Below are 21,412 nucleotides of genomic sequence, written 5' to 3'. Positions count from 1 at the left end.
TTTTTTTTTTATATGGAAATCGCTCCAGACAAGGCATGAAGCTAATTGATGTAAGGAGCTTAAAAAAAAGAATACTACTTCAAGGTCAAAAACTTGCCAACAATAGGTGTAAATGGAATAGATTCTGACCCAGAAAACAGCAATTCTTTCCTCTTTGTCGGAAACATTACTCATGGAATGTGAGGACTTAAGGACAAAATAGATTTATAAGGCTGCTGAAAGTAAACGCAAGATGCATGTTCTACGCTCTTTTATGCTGTTTAAAGTCTTTCAGCAGTTATATTCAGACAACGATAATTGATGCTTGAGTGTCCAGTGGAGAGGGGAGAGAGAGGACGACTTTCCACAATGCTTTCTGGGTTTTTTCTGCTGACCAACCCTGATTTCCAAAGAGGTTGAAATAGTTTGTGGCTAAAAAAAATCAATGCCCTCTGCAAGCTGATTGGTTAGTGTGTGAGCAGATCGCCTTGCAGGAACATTTCTCTGTGAGGAAAATACAATCTTTCTATTATAAAAAAATCTATGAGTTTTGATTGGAAATTAAATTTGAGATGCAAGTATCTACATATAACTGAATTATACACAATATTCTCGCTATTAGGATTGAAGAACACTCCAACTACTTTATAATTATTATCCGATAGAAATTCAAAAGATTGTTTTAAAATTTTTCAGTTTTTGTTTTTTTTTAATACATTTTAATTTTTTTTTTCTTTTCTTGTTTTAAGGTTGGAAAGAAAATCCTGTTGAATTTGATTCTGTCTTCAATGAAAGTCGCCATACTTGGTCGTGGGGAAGTCCAGATATATTACCAATGTTTGCAAAAGGTAAACTTCTTTACATATACCATTAAAATTAATTCCCTGGACAAAATAGTTTTGCACTATTTTATATCCCCTTACAAAGTTATTATGCTATTAAACCTTTTGTCTAGAATCCTATTCCAATTTTGATCAAAGTGAATTAGCTGAAAAAGTCCTAAGAAGAAATTGACATTCAAGGAATTTTGCTTAATCGATATCGAATCACTATAAATCAAATTCAAAGTAAATTTAAAATACTTGAATTTTAATATGGTTTTGCTTATATTATGCTTATTAAATTATTCCAAAGAAACTGAAATTTATTATTTGACGCTTAATACCTATTGTAAAAATTGCCAAAAATTTTGGAGGTATCCAAACTTTCATGAATGACTTTCACCCATTTTTGTTCCTTTCACATAAAACTAAATTAAGTTAAATATAGCCTACATTTCCCACAATTATGCCTAGCAGCTGTGTTCCAAAATTCACAATGATTGGTTAATTAGTTTATGAGTGAGTTTTGTGCATAAATATCTATAAACATATATACATACCTAGCTTTATTTCAATAAAGACGGATCAGAGTTTTTGTATTAAACATATTGATAGAAATCTATGGAATACCATATGAGAAATCTACAGAATACCATGTGGGAAATCTTTGGCATCCCATATGAGAAATCTATGGAAGCCAGTATGAAAACACATTTTAGAATTATCTATATAAAAAACTTTTGTTGTTGTTGTTAATTCATCTGTTTTACTATTTCTCTCGTAGGTGTCACATGTCAGCATATTCACACGTATATGTACGCACCTGAAAAAGTGGACTTTGGCAGTACTGATTCTTCTCGCTTGGATTTTTGGGTGTTTAAAAAAGTTGAAGTAAGAAAAAAAAATTTTCGAACACTTGCTGACATTTTTTTTCTCCACACATCATTTCATTATTTGTCTTAACTTTTTCTGTATTTTATTTTTTTTGTATTAACGTTCTTATCTTTGTTATTTTTTTCATAACGTTTCAGCCAATGTAACCTCTAACCTTCTTCAGGTGCATCTTTTAAAACTTGAAAATTTTTCTGTGGAACTTGGGAAACCATGCAGTATTTAAAACTGGACCCTTTATTTATTTATTTATTATTATTTATTTGTTTATCAGAGTTCATGAAGACAATTTTCTGAAAGTTACAAAACTTTACAAGAAAATTTGAAAAGTACAAAAATCTTTTAACAAAACTTTACAAGAAAATTTGAAAAGCACATAAATCTTTTTACAAAATTCCCAAATATTTCTGCCACTATTTTTAAAAGAAAAAAAAAAGAAACCCATACGATCCAATACTGCTGCAAATAACCTATACATAAGAATCTATGATAAATAACTTTTCATAAAATTAAATGATCTAACAGGATCATTATGGCATTAAAACCAACCCTTATTTGACCCATACCGACCCGTACTAAAATGGCACTCACCCTAGGCAGATTGAACCAGCTTCCTCTAAAGGAGGAAGTTTCATGGGTGTATGAAATTCACAGGCGGTCCTCAGTCCTATGTATATCCCTGTCACGGGGGAGATGATGGCATTAAGTTTTTGCAGCTTTTACAGGGAGGTGTTGATGTCCTCCTACATTCAGCGCCCAATATTCCCAAATGGTCACCCATCTGGTATTGACCAGGTTCATCATTGCTTAAATTAATCTATAGAAATAAAGTGTTTTCATTTCTGGCATTCAAACTATTATTCTCATCTTGGTTATTATTTTCACAACATTTCTGGCAATATAACTGATGTAATAAGGAGGGGTGATGTTGGCTAAGTGGTTAACGACACGGACTGCAAACTTGGACATGGTAGGTTTAAATCCAGTTCGTTCCACAGAAAGACTTTCATCAACTCCACACCTGACCTTGTGTCTCACCTTTTGGAGAGGAGATAAATAAATCCATCGAGGTTCATTCTCAAAAGAATGTTTGGCTGGTGTAAACTATAAATACAGGCAGGAATAGCAACCTTCGGGAGACATCAAAAGATATGCTGAAAGCATAAAGCTTAAGCATATTACCAGCTACAACAACAAAAAACTGTTGCTTAAGGCGACTTACTAAGTTGTATTAATCGATTAGTTTAGCCAAGATCACTTAGCTATTTTAAACAAATATATCCGGGACATATCAGTAACCTTTGACTCTCTTTAAATGTATCTTTTCAAACTTGGGAATCTTCATGTCGAATTCTGGAACCTGTACAGAAATTTGAACTGAACCCTTTATTTAATCCACTGGGAAAGATTGTTCTCGTTCGATTAGTCATGACTGGCTAGAAGTGTTGATTAATTATTCTGTAATTCTTAGTAACTATCATTTGTCGTGAGGATTGGACAGGTAGCATAATGACTGTAGGCGTTGATTAACATTTGGTTCTAAGGAACAGTCTTCTGGGGTGTTGAACGTTCAATTCTTATTTCAGACGAAAATAACTAAAAATAATAAGATAATTAACAATGAATACCAAAGAAATGTTTGTTATCAAATTGTATTTTCATCTTTTTTATACGGTTCAAAATCTACTAAATTATTTTTTGATTGATTTACTATTAAAAAATCGATCAAAAGTGGTGATTAGCAATAAACTAATAACTTCTCAAAAGGCGAGAAGGTAAAGCATGGGAGGGTAGATCTCCTAAAACTTCACAGGATCATACGTCAGATCAACAGAGAACAAAGCAACATCAAACACAATATGACCAAGACTGTGTCAGTTTGATTTTGATATGAAATAGTTATCCTAGAGGGTAGCTATATATATATATATATATATATATATATATATATATAAGAGAAAGAAAATTAAAACTGTAAGTTGAACTTTACAATTAAAATTTATTGTTCAACTGAATACTCCAAAAAACAATTTACAAAGTTCTTATTCTGCGGAGTTTAAAAAAATGCTATTTTTGTTATTCTTCTCATCAGAGGACATAAAGAAATCAGCAAATTATATTTGTAGCAATGCTAGAATTTGCTAATTAAGGCATTAAGTGAAACCGCAGTTTATTGTAGTTATAAATTGCCAAATAAAAAAGTGAAAAAATGTTGGATATGTAAAAAAATATATATAAACAAACAAACCGCGCATAATATTTCAGCTTGCATGAAACTCCTCTCAAGTTGATCTGAAATGCAAAATAGTTCTTTAGAGAGAATGTATTCCAAAATAAGTCCAGCATGACGATGCATATAATCCGATTGGAAAGTTTTCAAAACAGCAGAAATAATGAAAATTGTTTTTTTTTCCTGGCAGTGCAGTAACCCAAAGAGAAGTCTTTCCCCAGTCAAATGTCTAATTAAGCCAATGATGAAGATTCTCGTACTGGATTTCTCTCTTTTTACTATTAGGTCCCATTTAGGTAACTTTTGGGATGAGACTTTTGTGTGAAGTCAATATTTTATTTTTTATTTAATTTCAATTCAATTTTAAAATCTTTTTTTTTTCTTTAAAGTTACTTCCCACAATTCTCTTGTAGGAATTTTTTGATGTTGCCCATCAAAATCAAACGCTTTTTTCTCAACTGAACAAAGATAAACTTGTTTTCTTTCTGCATCTTCTTGGAATTGATACAAACGGACATTCCCATCGACCACATTCACAGTAAGTTTTTTTTTTTTTTTGCTTTACACAAATTTTTTGGAACAAATTATATTTATTTAGTTTTGTTTTATTTTTTTACTTGGGAGTCACCACTTATCAAGGCCCAGAGGCCACTCGAGGATAAGGGTTAATGAATGTAATGTAGTAGTGTAGTAATTATTAATGGTGTAAATTGGGTAGAGTTTTATAATTGATGGGGCAAGAACTTTTTTACATTGGATTTGAAGGTTATCATGTTGTATTCACCTGGGAAGCAGAACAACGGAACAGTATTCCACAGGCGGACAGTTTTGGGAAAAAAACTTTGTTCATAGAATCTGCGTTTAGGTTTAGGCACAGATAGTGAGTGAGGGAAATCGTTTATAGTGGTTATAGCTAGTCAAGTATTTTTTGTGAAAGTTTGGCAAGGGAGAACCATAGATTGGAGTTCAGTCGAGCACTTGCCATGAAAATAACAATAATTTATTTGATAAAACAAGAACAAATCTATTCATACAATGTGTCCATTTAATTTGCACCTTTAGTGATGGAATTGATATTTGAAAACTTGACAGTCAGACTGTCCACATTCATTCCCCCCCCCTTTTTCTGATCTTTGCTTTAACTAGCAAAATGACAGATAAAATAGAGGGAGGTAGAGTTCAGTGAGTATGAAGCTCATTGGAGATCACACCTCCTACTGATGATTTGGTTTGGTTGTTTTGCTTTATGGCGTATCAACCCTTTTCAGGTTATATAACACCAAATCTGGTAATTTTGAAAAAAAATAAAAAAATTTTTATCCTTCAATTGCTTTATAAGATCATTCGTAGACATTTATGCTGACAACACTACCATTTGTGACAATGCTGCAAAGGCCGTAAATGACCAAGTTCTCTCTGATTCTCTCTCCTCTGATCTTGAGCAAGTGGTACAATGGGGAAAGAGGTGGCTGGTTACTTTTAATGCATCTAAAACCAAGCTTCTATCTTTACATCATCAGCGCTCTGATCCCCATCTGGCATTAATTGAAATGAATGGCTCTCATCTTGGGGAGACTCCATGTTTTGACAAGCTTCTAGGCTTGACCCTTACTCCTGATCTGAAATGGAATATGTACATCAAATCTGTTGCCAAGGTCACTGGAAAAATGGTGAGATCCTTCTATCATTTCAGTAGATATCTCACTGCTGATGCAATTTTCTATCTATATAAAAGCCAAGTATGTCCAAGGATGAAGTACTGTTGCCACATCTGGGCAAGAGCTGCTAGAAGCAGCTTATCCTCTACCTTCACTGAGTTCAAAATAGACTTTGTAGCTTAGTGGGGGATGGCCTTTTCTCTTCCCTCTTTCTCACAGAAGAGACATTGTGAGCCTGTCTCTGCTTTATCGTTATTTCCATGGCAAGTGCTTGTCTATGGTCCCTCCTCACGAAAAACACCCGTCTATCTAAAACCACTGTCAATAATTTTATCCACTCTTTATCTGTGCCTAAACCAAAACGTAGATTCCATGAACAAAGCTTCATTCTTAGAACTGCAAGCCTGTGCAACTCTCTTTCGTCTGCCTGTTTTTCCAACTGACTACAAGTTGGTTGTCTTCAAGTCCAATGTAAACAAATTCTTAATGAACCGTCCTCTTAAGTAATCGAATTTACCAAATTTTCACTACTAACAATTACTACGTCACTGCCATCAATGAGAATCTCATGAAAAACAACAACACCATTATCTTGCTCTGAGCTTTCCATTTTTTTAGCTTTTATTCTTTTAGTATTATTATACAGCAAGCAAATTATATGGTGGCAATCTTCCTATCACCTCCTCTCTACAGAGGAAGGGAGAAAGAACTCCAAAAAACACGTCTAGTTTCTTCCAGACAAAACAAAAACAAAAACAAACAAAACCCAAAGAGAACGCCTATTATTTCTATCTATCATATTTCGTGCTACTCTTCCTGTTCTGTTAACTTAATTCCGGACCTTAATTTCTAGAGGAAATTTTGGTGCAAGTCGACAGTTCAACCTAAATAAAAAAAAAAAAACAAATACAGAAAAATCTTTATGATGTACATACATGGAACGAAAATGTCATATTCCAGAAAACGTAAATTGATCAATTGTTTTTTTAAAAGAAAATCATTTTTAAATAATCTTAAGCAATTAGTGTGAAATTGGTAGCATTACAGAGATGATCTCACAAGTTTGAATTATTGTGGAGTTATCTGCCCCCTTTTTTTTTTTCAAGATGGTGACGTAAGACAGTCCCTTTTGTTACCTCATAAAATTTCATTCTCTTAGTTAAAAATAAATTGATCAATTTATGTGATTGTTGGAATATGATATCTTCGTTCTGTGACAGTTATGTAAAGATTTTTCTGTATCTTTATTTTTTGATTAGGCTGAATTCTGGAGAAGAACCAAAATTTCCTATTTTACACTATCTAACGCATCCTGTATACAGTATCGCTACACTTTTTTACTCAAAAGAAATCGTCAACTCCCAAATTTTTATGAATATTTCATCTAATGCACCCCACGTGCTATATCGCTATAGAAACATCTGAATTTGAAATCAACAACTCCTGTTAAATTTATTATTTCCAGGGAATACTTGCAGAACATAAGAATTGTGGACGAAGGAATCAGAAAGACGGAAAAACTGATTGAAAAGTTTTATCAGAATGATAAGTTGACGTCCTACGTCTTCACAGCTGATCACGGCATGACCAACTGGGGTAATCACAAACTTTTTTTTATTTTAAACGTATTGTGTTATTTATTGAGATCCTTTTCAAACAAGATAAAATGTATTTAACAGGAAATCCTAGTTATATATTTATATATATATATATATATATATTTGTTACTTTTTGTTACCAAGTAAGATCTATGACTTACTTGTAGTTTCATCAAATACTTTTGCAAGCAAAATCCGATCCCACATTTTGCTAAATCCTACCCTCTGATGAGAAGGAAAGTGTTTTTTTGAAACTCCACGGATTAAGGACTATCTACTTATTTAGTGTTTCCTTTTTAAAATCAAATATGTTTTTAACTCTTTTTCAAAGTGTTTTTTAACATGTTTTATCAACTATTTGTTCTTATTATAAGCTTTATTTCCTATTTGGTTTTATTGAGCTTTTACATCTGGTTGAGATTACTGTATAAATATCAACTCTTTAATATTTATAATATACTTTAGTTTTGCCATCTTGGATCATTTTGGTAAACTTAACTGTAATTCTTATTTATATATATATATATATATATATATATATATATATATAACAAAAGCAGAATAGCACAACAGTTAAAAGCTCCGACTGTCGTTTGGGTGATCGGGTTTTGATCCTAGCTTGAGGTAGTTGCTTGTCTAGCCACACTAATGAGCTGTGAAACAGCGAAACAGTACTATGTTTTTTTGCTTAACACACACCTTCAAACATCCGGGCAACGCTGTGCATCTAGGCTAGTCTTCAAAATCGCTCAGAGTTAACATCTTCAATATAGCCATTTTTATTTTATATAGCATTAATATATAGCATTCTTCATTTGGTCTTTTTTCGGCCATTTAACATGAAAAAATTGGCTTTAATTATTTTTTATACTTTGACAATTCGAGTTATTTCCCTTGTTCACTATTCAAAACAAATATGGCCAGCCTTTTTTTTTTCTTGAGTCATAAAGATATGTGAGTTTTGTATGATGCAGTAATATTTAACTCATTACGACATGACAATTAAGTCGATAGCATTGCTTTTTGTTTCTATATTTTACATTTATTCACTTTGCTTTTTTCTTTTAGGCCACATTGTTATGATTTTATCGGCAACGCTTGGCATAATCTGGTTGTTAATGTCATGTTCTGGCCAAAGTTGAGCTGAGATGCATCTGGTTAACAATACGCACTAGTACCCTTAAAACTTAAAATTAAAAAATCATCTCCACTCTTCAAAAAATCCCATTTAAACCAATTCCATGTATTCTTAAGTATGGCAAATTATGTATGCATTCCTATAAAATGACAGAAAAATATTCTGATAAGTATTCTAAATAACACAAAGAAACAAGATGAAAAAGTAATATTTACATATAAATAAATTTTATAAAAATTGTTTTTAATTTTTCGTTATTTGACATAATTGTAGAAATATTTCGACAGGTTCTCATGGCGCTGGCGACCCACATGAAACACTAACCCCCCTTGTTGCTTGGGGTGCTGGAATTCGTGGTCCAAAGAGGACGATGGCAGAAAGCAGCACATCATCTGATGGTTTATCTGAAGGTATGTAGTATGTAGATGCAGATGTGGAAAGATACAATTAGAATAAAAAATTTCCACGTAAGGTTAAAATTAAGTAGAATGGAATTTTCCTTTAGAAGTTAAGTTAAAGGAAGTTACGTCACAGACAGGAAATCCCTAATATGATGTGGTGAATAAGCTGATTAAGATGTTTCTTTTTCTATTTTTCTGAAATATGCAAGAGAATAGTCAGTTTCATTATAGGGGATGTAGGTATCTTGTATGCTGGAAATGAACAATAAAATCCCCAGAGGATTTGGCAATGGTGCAGTATTTTGGTCTAATATGCTGGTTATGATCACACAGATTTGGCCAATTATTTTTATAGCCAGGGGTGATAAAATATTTCTCTCTACTGTCTAGATTTAATATTCCTCTGAGGTCATCAGATCTAAGCCTGTCTTTAAGACTCTCATTACACATCCATTGTATCATTCTCCCATCATTTCTCTCCATGCAACGCATATCCTCAACCCTAACTGGCCAGATTTTACTTTTATACATCATCACACTGTGAACATATGCCTGATAGACTAAGTCTTCTCTCGATCAACATTGGTAATGCTCTGTTAGTCAGTAATGGCAGAAATACTAAATCTGCATGCAATCAAGAACGCATGAGGAAACGTGACATTAGAAAAGACAAAGTAGTTAGCACCTCTGCCACAAAATCATCCCACGGGTGTCTAACGTGCGAGAAGTACTTCAGAGCTGGAATCGGTCTAACAAGCCATCTTCAAACTCACAGAACAATTGCATGAACACATCATCTTTGCTAGTGATGGAAGAATATCATCACATGCCTGATAGACTAACTCTTCTCTTGGTCAACATTAGTAACACTCTGCTGGTTTGTAATGGCATAAGTACCTTGAACTTACGCCATGCATTCCTAGTCTTTGCAATCACACTAGCACCTGCTTCATCCTGTGCTCCAATGTTATCACCATGGTAACAAAACTTCTGGACAACCTTTATAGCCTCGCCATCCAAATATACTTTCTCTACATCTGAGTTTTCATCCATTTCCCTTGTCTTATACATCTTGCATAAGAAAGCTGGTTATCGTCTCCCAATCTGTAATTCCACTGAGCTTCTTGTGTATCCAAATTTAGCCAATACTGAAAAAAAATTGAGTTGTAGCCGAGTCTATTTCCATAAACTAAGCATGGAACTCCTCATTTTAGGAATTTTCCAGAACTACAACTACTGATCATGGACTTTAATCTGAGTACAATTCATTCTCACACTATTGCTTTGGAATCGGGAATTTAGTATGGGATCGGTAATTGTATTGGAATCAGAAAGAATATTGGAATCGTTCCATCACTAATGAAAATTATCGACCTTGCAAAATAATTTGTGTTTTTTGTATGGTTTGCCGAAAAAAATAATGAAAATGATTAAAAACATTCTACTTTAAATATATCTCTATCTCTACTGTTCTATAAAAGAAACTTTGCATGTGTGTTCATTCCTTATGGACTTGGAAACAGCTGGGTTGATCTTTTTTTTAATTTTACACAAAGGTACTTGATGTGTCTTGGAGTGTTCTTATTCTGAAAACTTAAGGCAGCTGATGGAAGACAGAGAAGTCTGGAGAGAGGGAGTCACATTGGTCCGGGCAAGGAGCCCGACCAGATATATGGATAGATTTTTAATCCAAATTAATTTAAAAATGTGAAAACAATGGCTCCCAAGCAACACTAATTAGGTACAGCAAATGTTTAAATAAATGCGTTTGATTGACTTTCAGTGTAGATATACACAAACTTATGGTCCGCACATGTTTTTTTTTATTATGCTCCTTCATATTTTTTTTTTTGTTTTCAGAATGGCATCTCAACCACCTGCAAAGGACAGATGTTGAACAGGTCAGTAGTGAAAGATTTTTTTTTTTTTAGTTGGGGGCTTACCAAGGCCCGAAGGCCACTCGAGGGTAAGGGTTAATGAGTGTAAGCTGGTAGTGAAGTAATCGTTAATGGTGTAAACTAGGTGGAATTTAATTATTTATGAGGAAGACTTAACAGGAACTTGTTTACATTAGATTTGAATGCCACTAGATGAGTAGCACACCTTTCCTTAGTCGATGAGGTATCGGCGAAGAGACTGACGAGGGTTGATTACGCACGCCACTGACAATCTTGATGAAGTCTGAGTGTGGCCTCCATGTTCCATACAAGTTCCACTAAAGAATGCTGAGCGTTCTTTTTCACAACATGAGCATGGACAATCAAAATTCTGATGTTGAACTTCATACAGCTGCTGACAGTTTCTTCTATTTATGTCACAATGTGCGTTGTTCAGACTATTCTCACTTGCGCAAAAACTAAAAGATTCCATTACAAAAAGTATTTGCACAAATACTCACAAACAGCCGTAATTTAAACCTGCTCGACATGCATTCCTCTACCCCACAAGGTCACGAGGAATTTCGGGTGAGTGATGTGAAAAAGAATGCTGTTCACTCTACACTCTGAAACAACAGAGAAGAGGGTTGGTGAGCTAATGACCTAGGTGATGAGAGGAGACATTTACATTAGCTATCTCCCCCACCACGGTGAGTTTTTTGTGGGCACGACAAAAAAATTCTATACAAAAGTCCTCTGAAGCTATATACACTGTACAATGTTGACTGCTGATGAAATCACTAGTCTTGGTTGCACCGGGGCCGCAGCCTACTTGCTGGTGCAGTTTCTAAAGCACCAGGAGCATTGTGTGGCATCAGTTGACTCAAGGCCCTGGGGGCCTTCTTTGTAATTGCATGCATGTTCTTGGGGTTGGTCTCGTTTCCAGCTCCAGCGTTCTTGGGAGTGGTTGCATGTGTGACCGGTACAGAGTTCTCGGGAGTGCCAAAATCTCTAGCTGGGTCAGAAGCATGAGGAGTAGTTGGAAGGATCTCAAAAGGGCTGATGGCGCGTCATAAAAATCTTTATCGCCGGACTTATGTATGGGACTATCTGTTGGATTACCAGCATAGACTTCTGGCAGGGTGGCAGGAGAGTCCTCTGGCGCCCCTAGTAGGGTGCTGACAGAGGCGTCTTCCGGCAGCCTGGTGACTGGTAAGAAGGACTCCATCACGTCTTCGCTAGTTGTGGTCCCGAAAGGCTTGAATTTCCGAAGGTGTTGTCGGTTTCTGAGTGTGAGTCTCCCAGAACCATCTATCTTGACCACATATTGGTGAAATTTTCTCACTTCCACAATGGTGCCTGTTCGTTCCCAGCGTTTAGGGTGATTTCTAGTTAGGTTTTGAATATACACATAATCCCCCACGCTTAGAGGGGGCAAAGATCTTGTATGGTCGCTCCACTTTTCATGCTCAAGGGAGTGATTGCTGCTGCTAGTCACTCTCCTTTATTATTCGCTTCGCCCTCCATACTTTTATTCACTTTTAATGATTTACATTTGGCCAAAATTATTCTTACCCATTTACCAAACAACAGGATATATACTGGATAAACATAAATTCCAGATGATATTTCGGATTGTGACCTCTACCTAAAAAGTGTAGAGTGAACAGCATAGATGAGTAGCACACCTTTCCTTAGTCGATGAGGTATGGGCGAAGAGACTGACGAGGGTTGATTACGCACAGCATTGACAATCTTGATGAAGTCTGAGTGTGGCCTCCAAGTTCCATACAAGTTTAGTTCCACTAAAGAATGCTGTTCACTCTACACTCAGCTTACGTCCTAGGTGATGAGAGGAGACATTTACATTAGCTAGCCATCATGTTGTATTTAGCTGGGAAGCATGCCAGCAGAACAGTGTTCCAAAGGTGGGCAGCTCTGGGAAAGAAGCTTTGTTCATGGAATCTGCGTTTACATTTAGGCACACATATAGAGTGGAGAAAAGCCATATACAGTGGTTTTAGCTAGTCGAGTGTTTTTTGTGGAAGTTTGGCAAGTAGCGGACCATAGATTGAAGTTCAGATGAGCACTTACCATGAAAATAGCGACAGAGAAGAGACAGGCCCGCGACATCACTGTGGAAAAGAGGTTGCAGGGAAGAAAAAAGAGCATCACCTATTAGGTTTCAAAGCCGGTTTTGAACTCTATCAAGGCAGGATAGGGTGTGCCAAACAGCTCCTGCCCAGATGTGGCAACAGTACTCCATTGTAAGACGCACCTGGCTCTTATAGAGGTAGAAGATCGCATTGGCAGTGAGATACTTACTGGAGCGGTAGAGTGATCCAACCATCTTTCCAGCATTCTTGGCAACCGATTTGATGTATTTAATTATGGTGTTACTTTTCTAAATCTGTTTCCCCCGATTGAACTAGTACCAATTTTAGGTGGACTGATCATGTTAGAACAGCCTTGAACATGGAAAGACTCTTTTAGACTTTTTATTTTTCAGTATTGTTCTCTGTTATTGATTTTTACTTTATTTTATAAGTTTTATTTTTATAATACTTGTAATCATTTTTCCACTAATAAGCACCATCACATTTTTTTTCTTTTGAAAATGAGATAATATTCTCGAAATATTAAGACCTTCACCATCCCGGTTATATCAAACAATAAGTCCATATTTACTGATTCATATTGTGATTATCTTTAAAAATAAATGGATAGACAAAGTTAAAAAAAAATAACAAAACAAATGAGGCGCTGAATATCATAACTCGGTAAGTGTCATCGCATCAAAATATGAAGTTAGTATATTATTTTATTCCCCATAGTCTCCTTTAACATGTACAAGAGTAGTTATGGTCGAATTAAGACTGGATTATGGGTAGAAATCGACTAATGCACAGTATACCCACTAAACTAAATTTTAACAGCATTTTTCTCCATTTTTCTTGTTTGTGCCACTTACCATTCAGTGCCTCAAATAAGACCTTCTTTTGTTTGTCCTTTTTTGTTCATACGTCACGCCAATTCAACAGCCGGTTATCTGCATTTCTATAGCCTTCTTATACTCTTTCGTATCTTTTTTTTTTTTAAATTAAATTAAAAAAAAATCATCATCATACTTAGTTTAACATCCATTTTACATGCTGGGATGTGTTGGATGGCAAGAAATTGACTTCCAAACATATCTTTATTACTTTTTCTACTGCTTCCCTTTTTATAATTTTTTTCCATGTTTTCCTGGGTTTTCCTCTGTGAACTAAACTTGCTACCGTATTGTTCTTGGTTATTGATCTTTTGCAATACATGGATTAATGAGCATACTCCACACCATTAACTCTATTTCTATACATCATAATTGATACCTGTTTTGTTTTTTACAAGGCAAAATTGCTTTCATGCCTTTTGTTTGTATGAATTTTTTTGTTTTCTTTGTTTTTATTTTTTTTTCACTTGGGATATATGATTATGTATTAGAAATTGACTTTCAAACTTATCTATCTCTGGCCAGGTCTTTATTTATCCCTCTTTCTCTCAAGACCATCCTTATCACTTCCTTCCATGTTTTCTTTATTCATCCCCTGCCAATGACACTGTTACCCAAATGGTTTTGCATCTAGTAACCCAAGCACTTTCATCCATTTTTTCTGTTTTGTTTTTATTGCTATTTCACCCCGAACAAGGCACAGTGCCACTTGGATGTAGGGGGCTACTATTTTGGACATAATTTGCAGAGATGCTGTGTAGGGAGTTGAGCAGCAAAATGTCTGTTCACATTACACTTGAACTTCTGCATGTCAGTACAGTCAGGAAAGCACCAACCAAAGAGGGAATTCAAAACTTTAATAGTTTGAAGGAAGAAACTATTAGAGTAAAAGGCTTTCCGACATCTAGAGATCTCTACTGTGTATGGGTGGGATTTCATGTTGGGGGGGGATACAAGGGCTTGAAGTTCATCAAAGCACAATATATTAAAGTATTTGTAAAATAGGCACAGGGATGCAACACAGGGATGCAACACATAGCATGCAACACATAGGCACAGGGATGCAACATTTTGTCGATGGGACGGGTTGGAGTTTAGTTGACAGAGCGGGATCTATCAGGTTGGTGATTCTTTTTTTAACCCTGTCTAGGAGAGAAAGTCTAGTAGTAGTAGTAGTAGTAGTAGTGTTGGATAGTTTTTAGAAATTGACCTATCTCTGGCCAGGTCTTTATTTACCCCTCTTTTTCGCAAGCCCACCTTCCATGTTTTCCTCGGTTATCCTCTGCCAAGGACACTGTTACCTAAATTGTTCTACATCTACTAAAAGACAATTGTAGACTTGAAAGATTCAGATGCAAAGTTATTGAATTTTATTTGACACATTTTTATTTTATTTTATTTTTACTTTTTAAAAATGTAACCTCGCGTCATCGGAAGTGAGGATTACTTTTAACGTGTAGCCCAACTCTACTCCTGGTGACGAGCGATGCAGCATGTAGAGTTATAATAATAATGATTTATTTTAACAACTCAAATGAATCCCATTGAAAATCAGGTTTGCTAAGCTGATGTTTGTAACATCCATTGGATTATTCTCTTCTTCTGTTTGTTCTCATTTGGTCTAAATACAGGGGAAGATAACTCTGCTTCAACATATCTAAAAATTATTTCCCCTTTAAAAGCATTCAATTTCTCTTTTAAATATAAATAAATATTTAAAAGTTTATTATTAGGTTGTCCCAAAAGTTTGTAAACACTTGCAAAAAATTGAAATTTTACTCACCAAGTAATAATAAAAAAACAAAAATTAATCCTCAAAATAAAGACCATCATTTTACAAGACTTTCTGCCATCGATCTGCAAACTTTCAGATCTGGTCAAAGTACCATTCAGCGAGCTTCAAATCAAAGAATTTTTGACATTCTTCATCGACTTCATCAAACGAGTCAGATCAGCAGCCCTTCAGAAAGTGTTGCATTGAGCAGAAATGATCGTAATCTGATGGAGCACAATCAGGACTGTAGGCTGGATGTGGCTGAACTTCAGTGCCATCCAGCTTTTTAAACTTCTCTTTGGTCGAGTGCTCAATGAAGACGCAATATCCAACTTGGTTTGCAAGTCTCCATCATCCAACTTTAATGTCCATCCAGAACGAGATTTATTTTCAAGACTCATGTCACCAGAATCAAAACGCTTGCACCACTTTGAGATTGATGCATATGCAATTGTTTCTTCACCTTCGGCAGCACAAATCTCTTCTGCGGCTTTCCTGGTTGAGAGACCTTGTTTCCAGCAGTAACGAATCAAAACTCACAGCTCAGTTTTATCAATTGCCATCTGGAATAGAAAAATGAACATCACTAATTAAAAATTGCATAGAAATTCAATTTTTCGCAAGTGTTTACGATCTTTTGGGACAATCTAATATTTCCAAGATGGAATTTGTTATCTAATGCTATAATTCATATTTTTTAGAGATTTTCCTTGTATTTTTTCTTCTGTTTATCCTGATAATTTGATTATGACATTTACAAATTTGGAAAATTGTTCAAAACGTGTAAATATTTTTTTCTTTCTTTCTAGGCTGACATTGCTCCTCTAATGGCGTCTCTCATTGGGATTCCGTTTCCAATGAATTCTGTCGTAAGTACAATATTCTCTTCTAGTTATATGAGAGTTGAATACAGTATAATCGCGTCGAGACACTTGTTCTCATTAGATCATAAAAGTTAAACCATATTGACTCTGATCGGTACCAGATGGGTGACCGTTTGGGAATAACAGGCGTTCTATGTAGGATTGTGTTGACATCTTCTTGCAAGGACTGCAAAAACTTTAATTATCTCTCCTGATGGGGTATACATCCGACTGGGTCTGAATTTGATTTTCCCATGAAACTTCCTCATTTGGAGCTGGTTCAACCTGCCTAGGATGAGTACCGCTGCGGTTCAGTCTCATTGGGATTTTGTTTTCAGTGAGTATCTTCTAGTTATACAGGCTGGAACCCTAAAGAAAATAACAGTACAGATTTATTTTAAAACTTTTATTGAAAAATTCAATTCGGTTTACTTGCTTATGTAGTACAGCTGACATCTATTCAATGTAGCCGCCTTCAGCCTCAATATGTGTTCGGAATTGGGTGCATGCCTTTTCCACAAGCACCAGCGGGAGTTCGGCAAATACTCAGCGAATGGTGGCAATCAGGCTGGCTTTGGTGTTGTGGGAGGTCATGTTGGTGATGTATGACCAAACGAATTAGTCCAGTGGGTTAAGGTCGGGGAAGGAGGGGGGTAGTGAGAGAAGGGTACAAAGTCTGAAGCCAAGCCTCGACTTGTGGGCTGACACCTATTTAGACTTGTGGGCTAGCGCAGAATCCTGCTGCCAGATCCAGGATCTACCAATGGTCACCTGATTACACCAGGGAATCACCACACTCTTCAGCACATCCAGGTACACTTTGGTGTCGACTTTCAAGCTGACTTTGAAGGTGTCATGGTGCATGATGTGGCCCTTTTTTTGAAACCACATAAAAGACCATAACCATGGCTGGAAACCTTGTTTTCATCACCCTGGGCACGTCCCTCAAGCGTTGAACCATCCAGATTTGCATTTTGAGAGTGCTAGCAATGGTCCTGTTGTCATAACTTGGATCATTAGAAAGCATGCGTTGTACAGTGGCGCATCTCCGATCATGCTCGTTGAACATTGTGTCACTTTCAGACATGATAGAAGGCTTCTATCGCTCTTGGGATTTGTACACAACTGGCCAATTAGTAGATGATCTGCAAAAAAGAAAAAAGAAAACCGATTTTCATCAAACGGAAATGGAATCATGTCATCTTTTGATGGAGATAATTTTATCTTTTCACGTTGTATAAGAATCAGATACATCCTAAGATACTGTCACATCTGAGGAGGCAGGGTGGCTAAAAGCTCTATTTCTTGCCTTGACAGAGTACAAAATTAACTTTGAAATCTAGTGGAAGATGTCCATTTGTCTTCCCTACAGCCTCTTTCTTGTGGAAGAGATGTTGCTAGTCTCTATTCTATCATTATTTTCATACTTGACTGAGCTCCAATCCCTGGTTCATTCTTATAAAACATTCACAACAATGTCTTCCTACCACAACTGAACAGAACTTTTCTTTCTTCCTCCATCTGTCTAGCATCAAGTATAATTTCCATAAACTGAGTTTCTTTCTAAGAACTACCCATCAGCAGAATTAACATGGGACTGCTTCCCTCCAGGCAACAGCAGGGCTGTCTTTAAATACAATCTCAATAAATGCTCGTCATAAAATGTCTCCCATAAGTAATCGAACATTGTTCATTCCTCTCATAATTTTCAATAATTTCATAATATTCTTCATTAATATAGTGACAATCCATTCATTTCATTAATTCTTATTCTCAAATGGTTTTTGGCCTTGATAAATGGTGACTCATTAGTAAAAAAAAAAAGGAAAAAGAAAACTCTTCATTTAAAAATTGGCTTACTTTAAAAATAGTCTCTATATTCAAAGTATAATGTTATTTGACTTTGAGTGTATGAACATAATTAAATTTCTGAATTTTTGAGATGAGGATTGATTATTCGAATTATTTGGATTCTTTCGAATGCTGTTCTCACCTTGAGTATTATTTTCACAATGTTTAGATCGATGTAATCTCCAGCCTCCTTCAGGTGTATCGTCGAACTCAGGAATCCTTTAATTTGCAGGGGTAGCATGATTCCATCAGCCATTACTGGATAGAAGTCCTTAGTAATTTGCAATTATATTTTGAATATCACCCACTCTGAGGATGGAACCTTCAACCTCCAGAAGGGTAACTTTTACAACTGAATTTTACCAACTGCTATAATTAGTATACTACCAATTTTTGCAGAAAGATCCTTAGCTAATTACTTAGGACTTCTATCCAGTCATGGTTCACAGAATGAAAGTATGTTACCTCCATGGATTAAATAAAAGGTTCTATTCAAAATTCCATGCTGATTCCTGGGTTTGACAGAAAGATTCCTGAGTTCTACAGGATATGTCTGAGGAAGATCGGAGGTTACATCAACTGAAATGTTATGAAAATAACACTCAAGATTTGAACAGTAGTTTGATGAATTCAAAAAATACATGTAAAAATAATGTTAAGAATGGTATTTTTCACAGAAGGATAGATTAAGTAAGAAAATTCAATTAGAAGTTTAAAGTGTAGAATTAGATCCATGTGACAGGATATGATGCCACAGGAAGTCGCAAAAAATATGTTGATCAGATCTTCCTGTTTTGTCATCAATCAGGAGAGATAGAATGTATGAAAACAATGCAAATATTTTTCTTCAAAAACTTACCTAATGCCAAGGTATATTTAATGGATTCATTACGTTCTTATTTTCAGGGTAATCTCCCCATTGACTACCTGAGTAGTGATTTGGCTTCAAAGGCAGAACACTTATTTACCAATGCCAAACAAATGCTTGCTCAGTACACGGTAAGTATTAAGAGAAAAAAAAAAAAAACGATTACTTCATTTTTTTTTGTTTGGTATGTTACTAATTTGTTTTGGCAGAGCTCTACAGACAAACTTATCTTTAGTTGATCTTTGACAACTAAATATTTTCGTTTACTAGCCAAATAGAAAAGTTACTAACCAAACCCATGTGATTTTTGGAATATGACATCTTCGTTCCGTGGCGAGCATGTACATCATAAAGATTTTTCTGTTTATTTTTTAATAAGTGTAATTCTAAATATATACAGAATTTTATGTTGAGGTTTGAAGGTATAAACATTCAAATTTCTTCAGATGATTTTTTTTTTTAAAACAAACTTAATTAAAAAATAGTGTATATTGTTCTATTAAACCTTTTATTATTTAAATAATTTTACTTTGCTCGTTTTATTAAAAAAAAAAATAATGGTTGAAAAGACATTTTTCCCTCAGTAATGAGGTTTGGACGTTTATCGGTGAAAATAAAACAATTGCCAAAAGATAAGGGTTTTATTATTTCTAATCACCGGATTGACTGAGACATAAACCTTCAATGTAACAAATGTAACAAAGCCACTGACACATATGCAAATGACCAAGCCATGGCACGAGTATGACGTCGTGGCGGGATCAGAGGAAGAGGAAGGGGAAAAAAATGAGAAGGGCAAATAAGTATGTGGTGGAGAGAGAGACTTTGAAGTACGTGTCGCCACATTAGAGTTTTTTTTAACCACACGAAGGAACTTTTAAACAAGATGCAGGACTCATTTATCCTCTGAACTTTTAAGATTTTCAGACGAATACAGTGGAAAAGAAACACAGACATAACAGTTGATTATGGCTGCAGACTAAGAAACTGTTAATTGACCCCAAAGAGGGAAAAACAAGGATGCGACCATATTCTTATTTTTAATTTTGAAAAACATATCAGGCGGCTTGATGTGGAAACGACCGGTAATAAATGCCTTGTCTTTCAACTGAAAAAAAAAAAAACGTGTTGAATTTCTTTATTTTTTTTGTTTCTTTCTAAGGCTTTCATATACAACGTCCAAGTTAAAAGGTAACGACCATGTTGCACAAGCATACAAGTAGACAAATGGTTAATCTGGAGGTAACGATGTAATTTAACGGCCTGAACGTAATGTGATTAAAAATTGTGCAAAGGCAATAAATATAATTTTATCTTTTTTTTTTTGTTAAATAGATCAGTTAAATATCTATAAACGCATTAAATATTAATAAACGCGTTAAATACCTATGAAAAAGTTAAATACCAATAAACACGTTAAATACCTATGAAACAGTTAAATACCAATAAACGCGTTAAATACCTATGAAACAGTTAAATACCAATAAACGCGTTAAATACCTATGAAACAGTTAAATACCAATAAACGCGTTAAATACCTATGAAACAGTTAAATACCAATAAATGCGTTAAATACCTATGAAAAAGTTAAATACCAATAAACGCGTTAAATACCTATGAAAAAGTTAAATACCAATAAACGCGTTAAATACCCATGAAAAAGTTAAATACCAATAAACGCGTTAAATACCTATGAAAAAGTTAAATACCAATAAACGCGTTAAATACCCATGAAAAAGTTAAATACCAATAAACGCGTTAAATACCCATGAAAAAGTTAAATACCAATAAACGCGTTAAATACCTATGAAAAAGTTAAATACCAATAAACACGTTAAATACCTATGAACACGTTAAATATCAATAAATGAGCAACTATTTAGTTTTATGCTCTAACGTTGTGCACTGCTTTTTTAACAATTCAGAATAATCTTCCGTAACATTTTAACGGACCCAACACATTGGAGATGAAAGGAAGCGGAAAGATATTTGACTCAGCATTTTTTTCTTTTTTTAACAAAAAAAAACATTTTTTAAGACACTATCGTCACCCATGTGTTGCTCACTGTTATTTTTTGGTCGTGTCTGGAACACGCACTTCTCCATGGTTTCTCCGGCTGCGTGTAACTTATCATCTCTGCTGTAACGTCGCTGCCGTGTCTCAAACATGTGCTATTTCGTTCTTCTCCGTCCACGTGTGTCTTTTTATTGCTGTTTTTTTCTTTCCCTTCACTCTTATCACATCGCACACTGGCTTGGTCATTTGCATATGCAAATTATGTGGCTGCTGTTGCTACCAGCATTAGCGGATCTGTTACAACGCTTGTAATCTTAAGAACATGCTTGAACTCTATACACATGCTGAAATAATTACTAATTTCCGTTTGTATGAAGACTCCATTCTTTTTTTCTAGCAATTATTTCTGCATATATACACATTTCAAACATGTTCTTAAGATTACAAGCGTAAT

At 35.1% G+C, this 21,412-nt stretch overlaps 1 protein-coding gene across 2 annotated transcripts in view; it reads left to right on the top strand.

Moving 5' to 3' along the window:
- Window positions 1–21,412, top strand: part of LOC145259727 (GPI ethanolamine phosphate transferase 1-like) — a 123,480-nt gene that overhangs the window by 37,886 nt on the left and 64,182 nt on the right. For both annotated transcript variants that reach the window (XM_080117421.1, XM_080117420.1), the window contains exons 4-11: window positions 729–827; window positions 1,585–1,691; window positions 4,335–4,459; window positions 7,045–7,175; window positions 8,603–8,725; window positions 10,577–10,617; window positions 16,169–16,228; window positions 18,980–19,072. In XM_080117421.1, the coding sequence (XP_079973547.1) occupies window positions 729–827; window positions 1,585–1,691; window positions 4,335–4,459; window positions 7,045–7,175; window positions 8,603–8,725; window positions 10,577–10,617; window positions 16,169–16,228; window positions 18,980–19,072 (779 nt within the window). The remainder of the gene's footprint in view (window positions 1–728; window positions 828–1,584; window positions 1,692–4,334; window positions 4,460–7,044; window positions 7,176–8,602; window positions 8,726–10,576; window positions 10,618–16,168; window positions 16,229–18,979; window positions 19,073–21,412) is intronic.

This window comes from Euprymna scolopes, chromosome 35 (assembly GCF_053919585.1).
Source record: "Euprymna scolopes isolate OS-2025 chromosome 35, ASM5391958v1, whole genome shotgun sequence".
In the NCBI taxonomy this organism is placed as follows: Eukaryota; Metazoa; Mollusca; class Cephalopoda; order Sepiida; family Sepiolidae; genus Euprymna; species Euprymna scolopes.
This window is presented reverse-complemented; position numbering and strand designations above follow the sequence as displayed.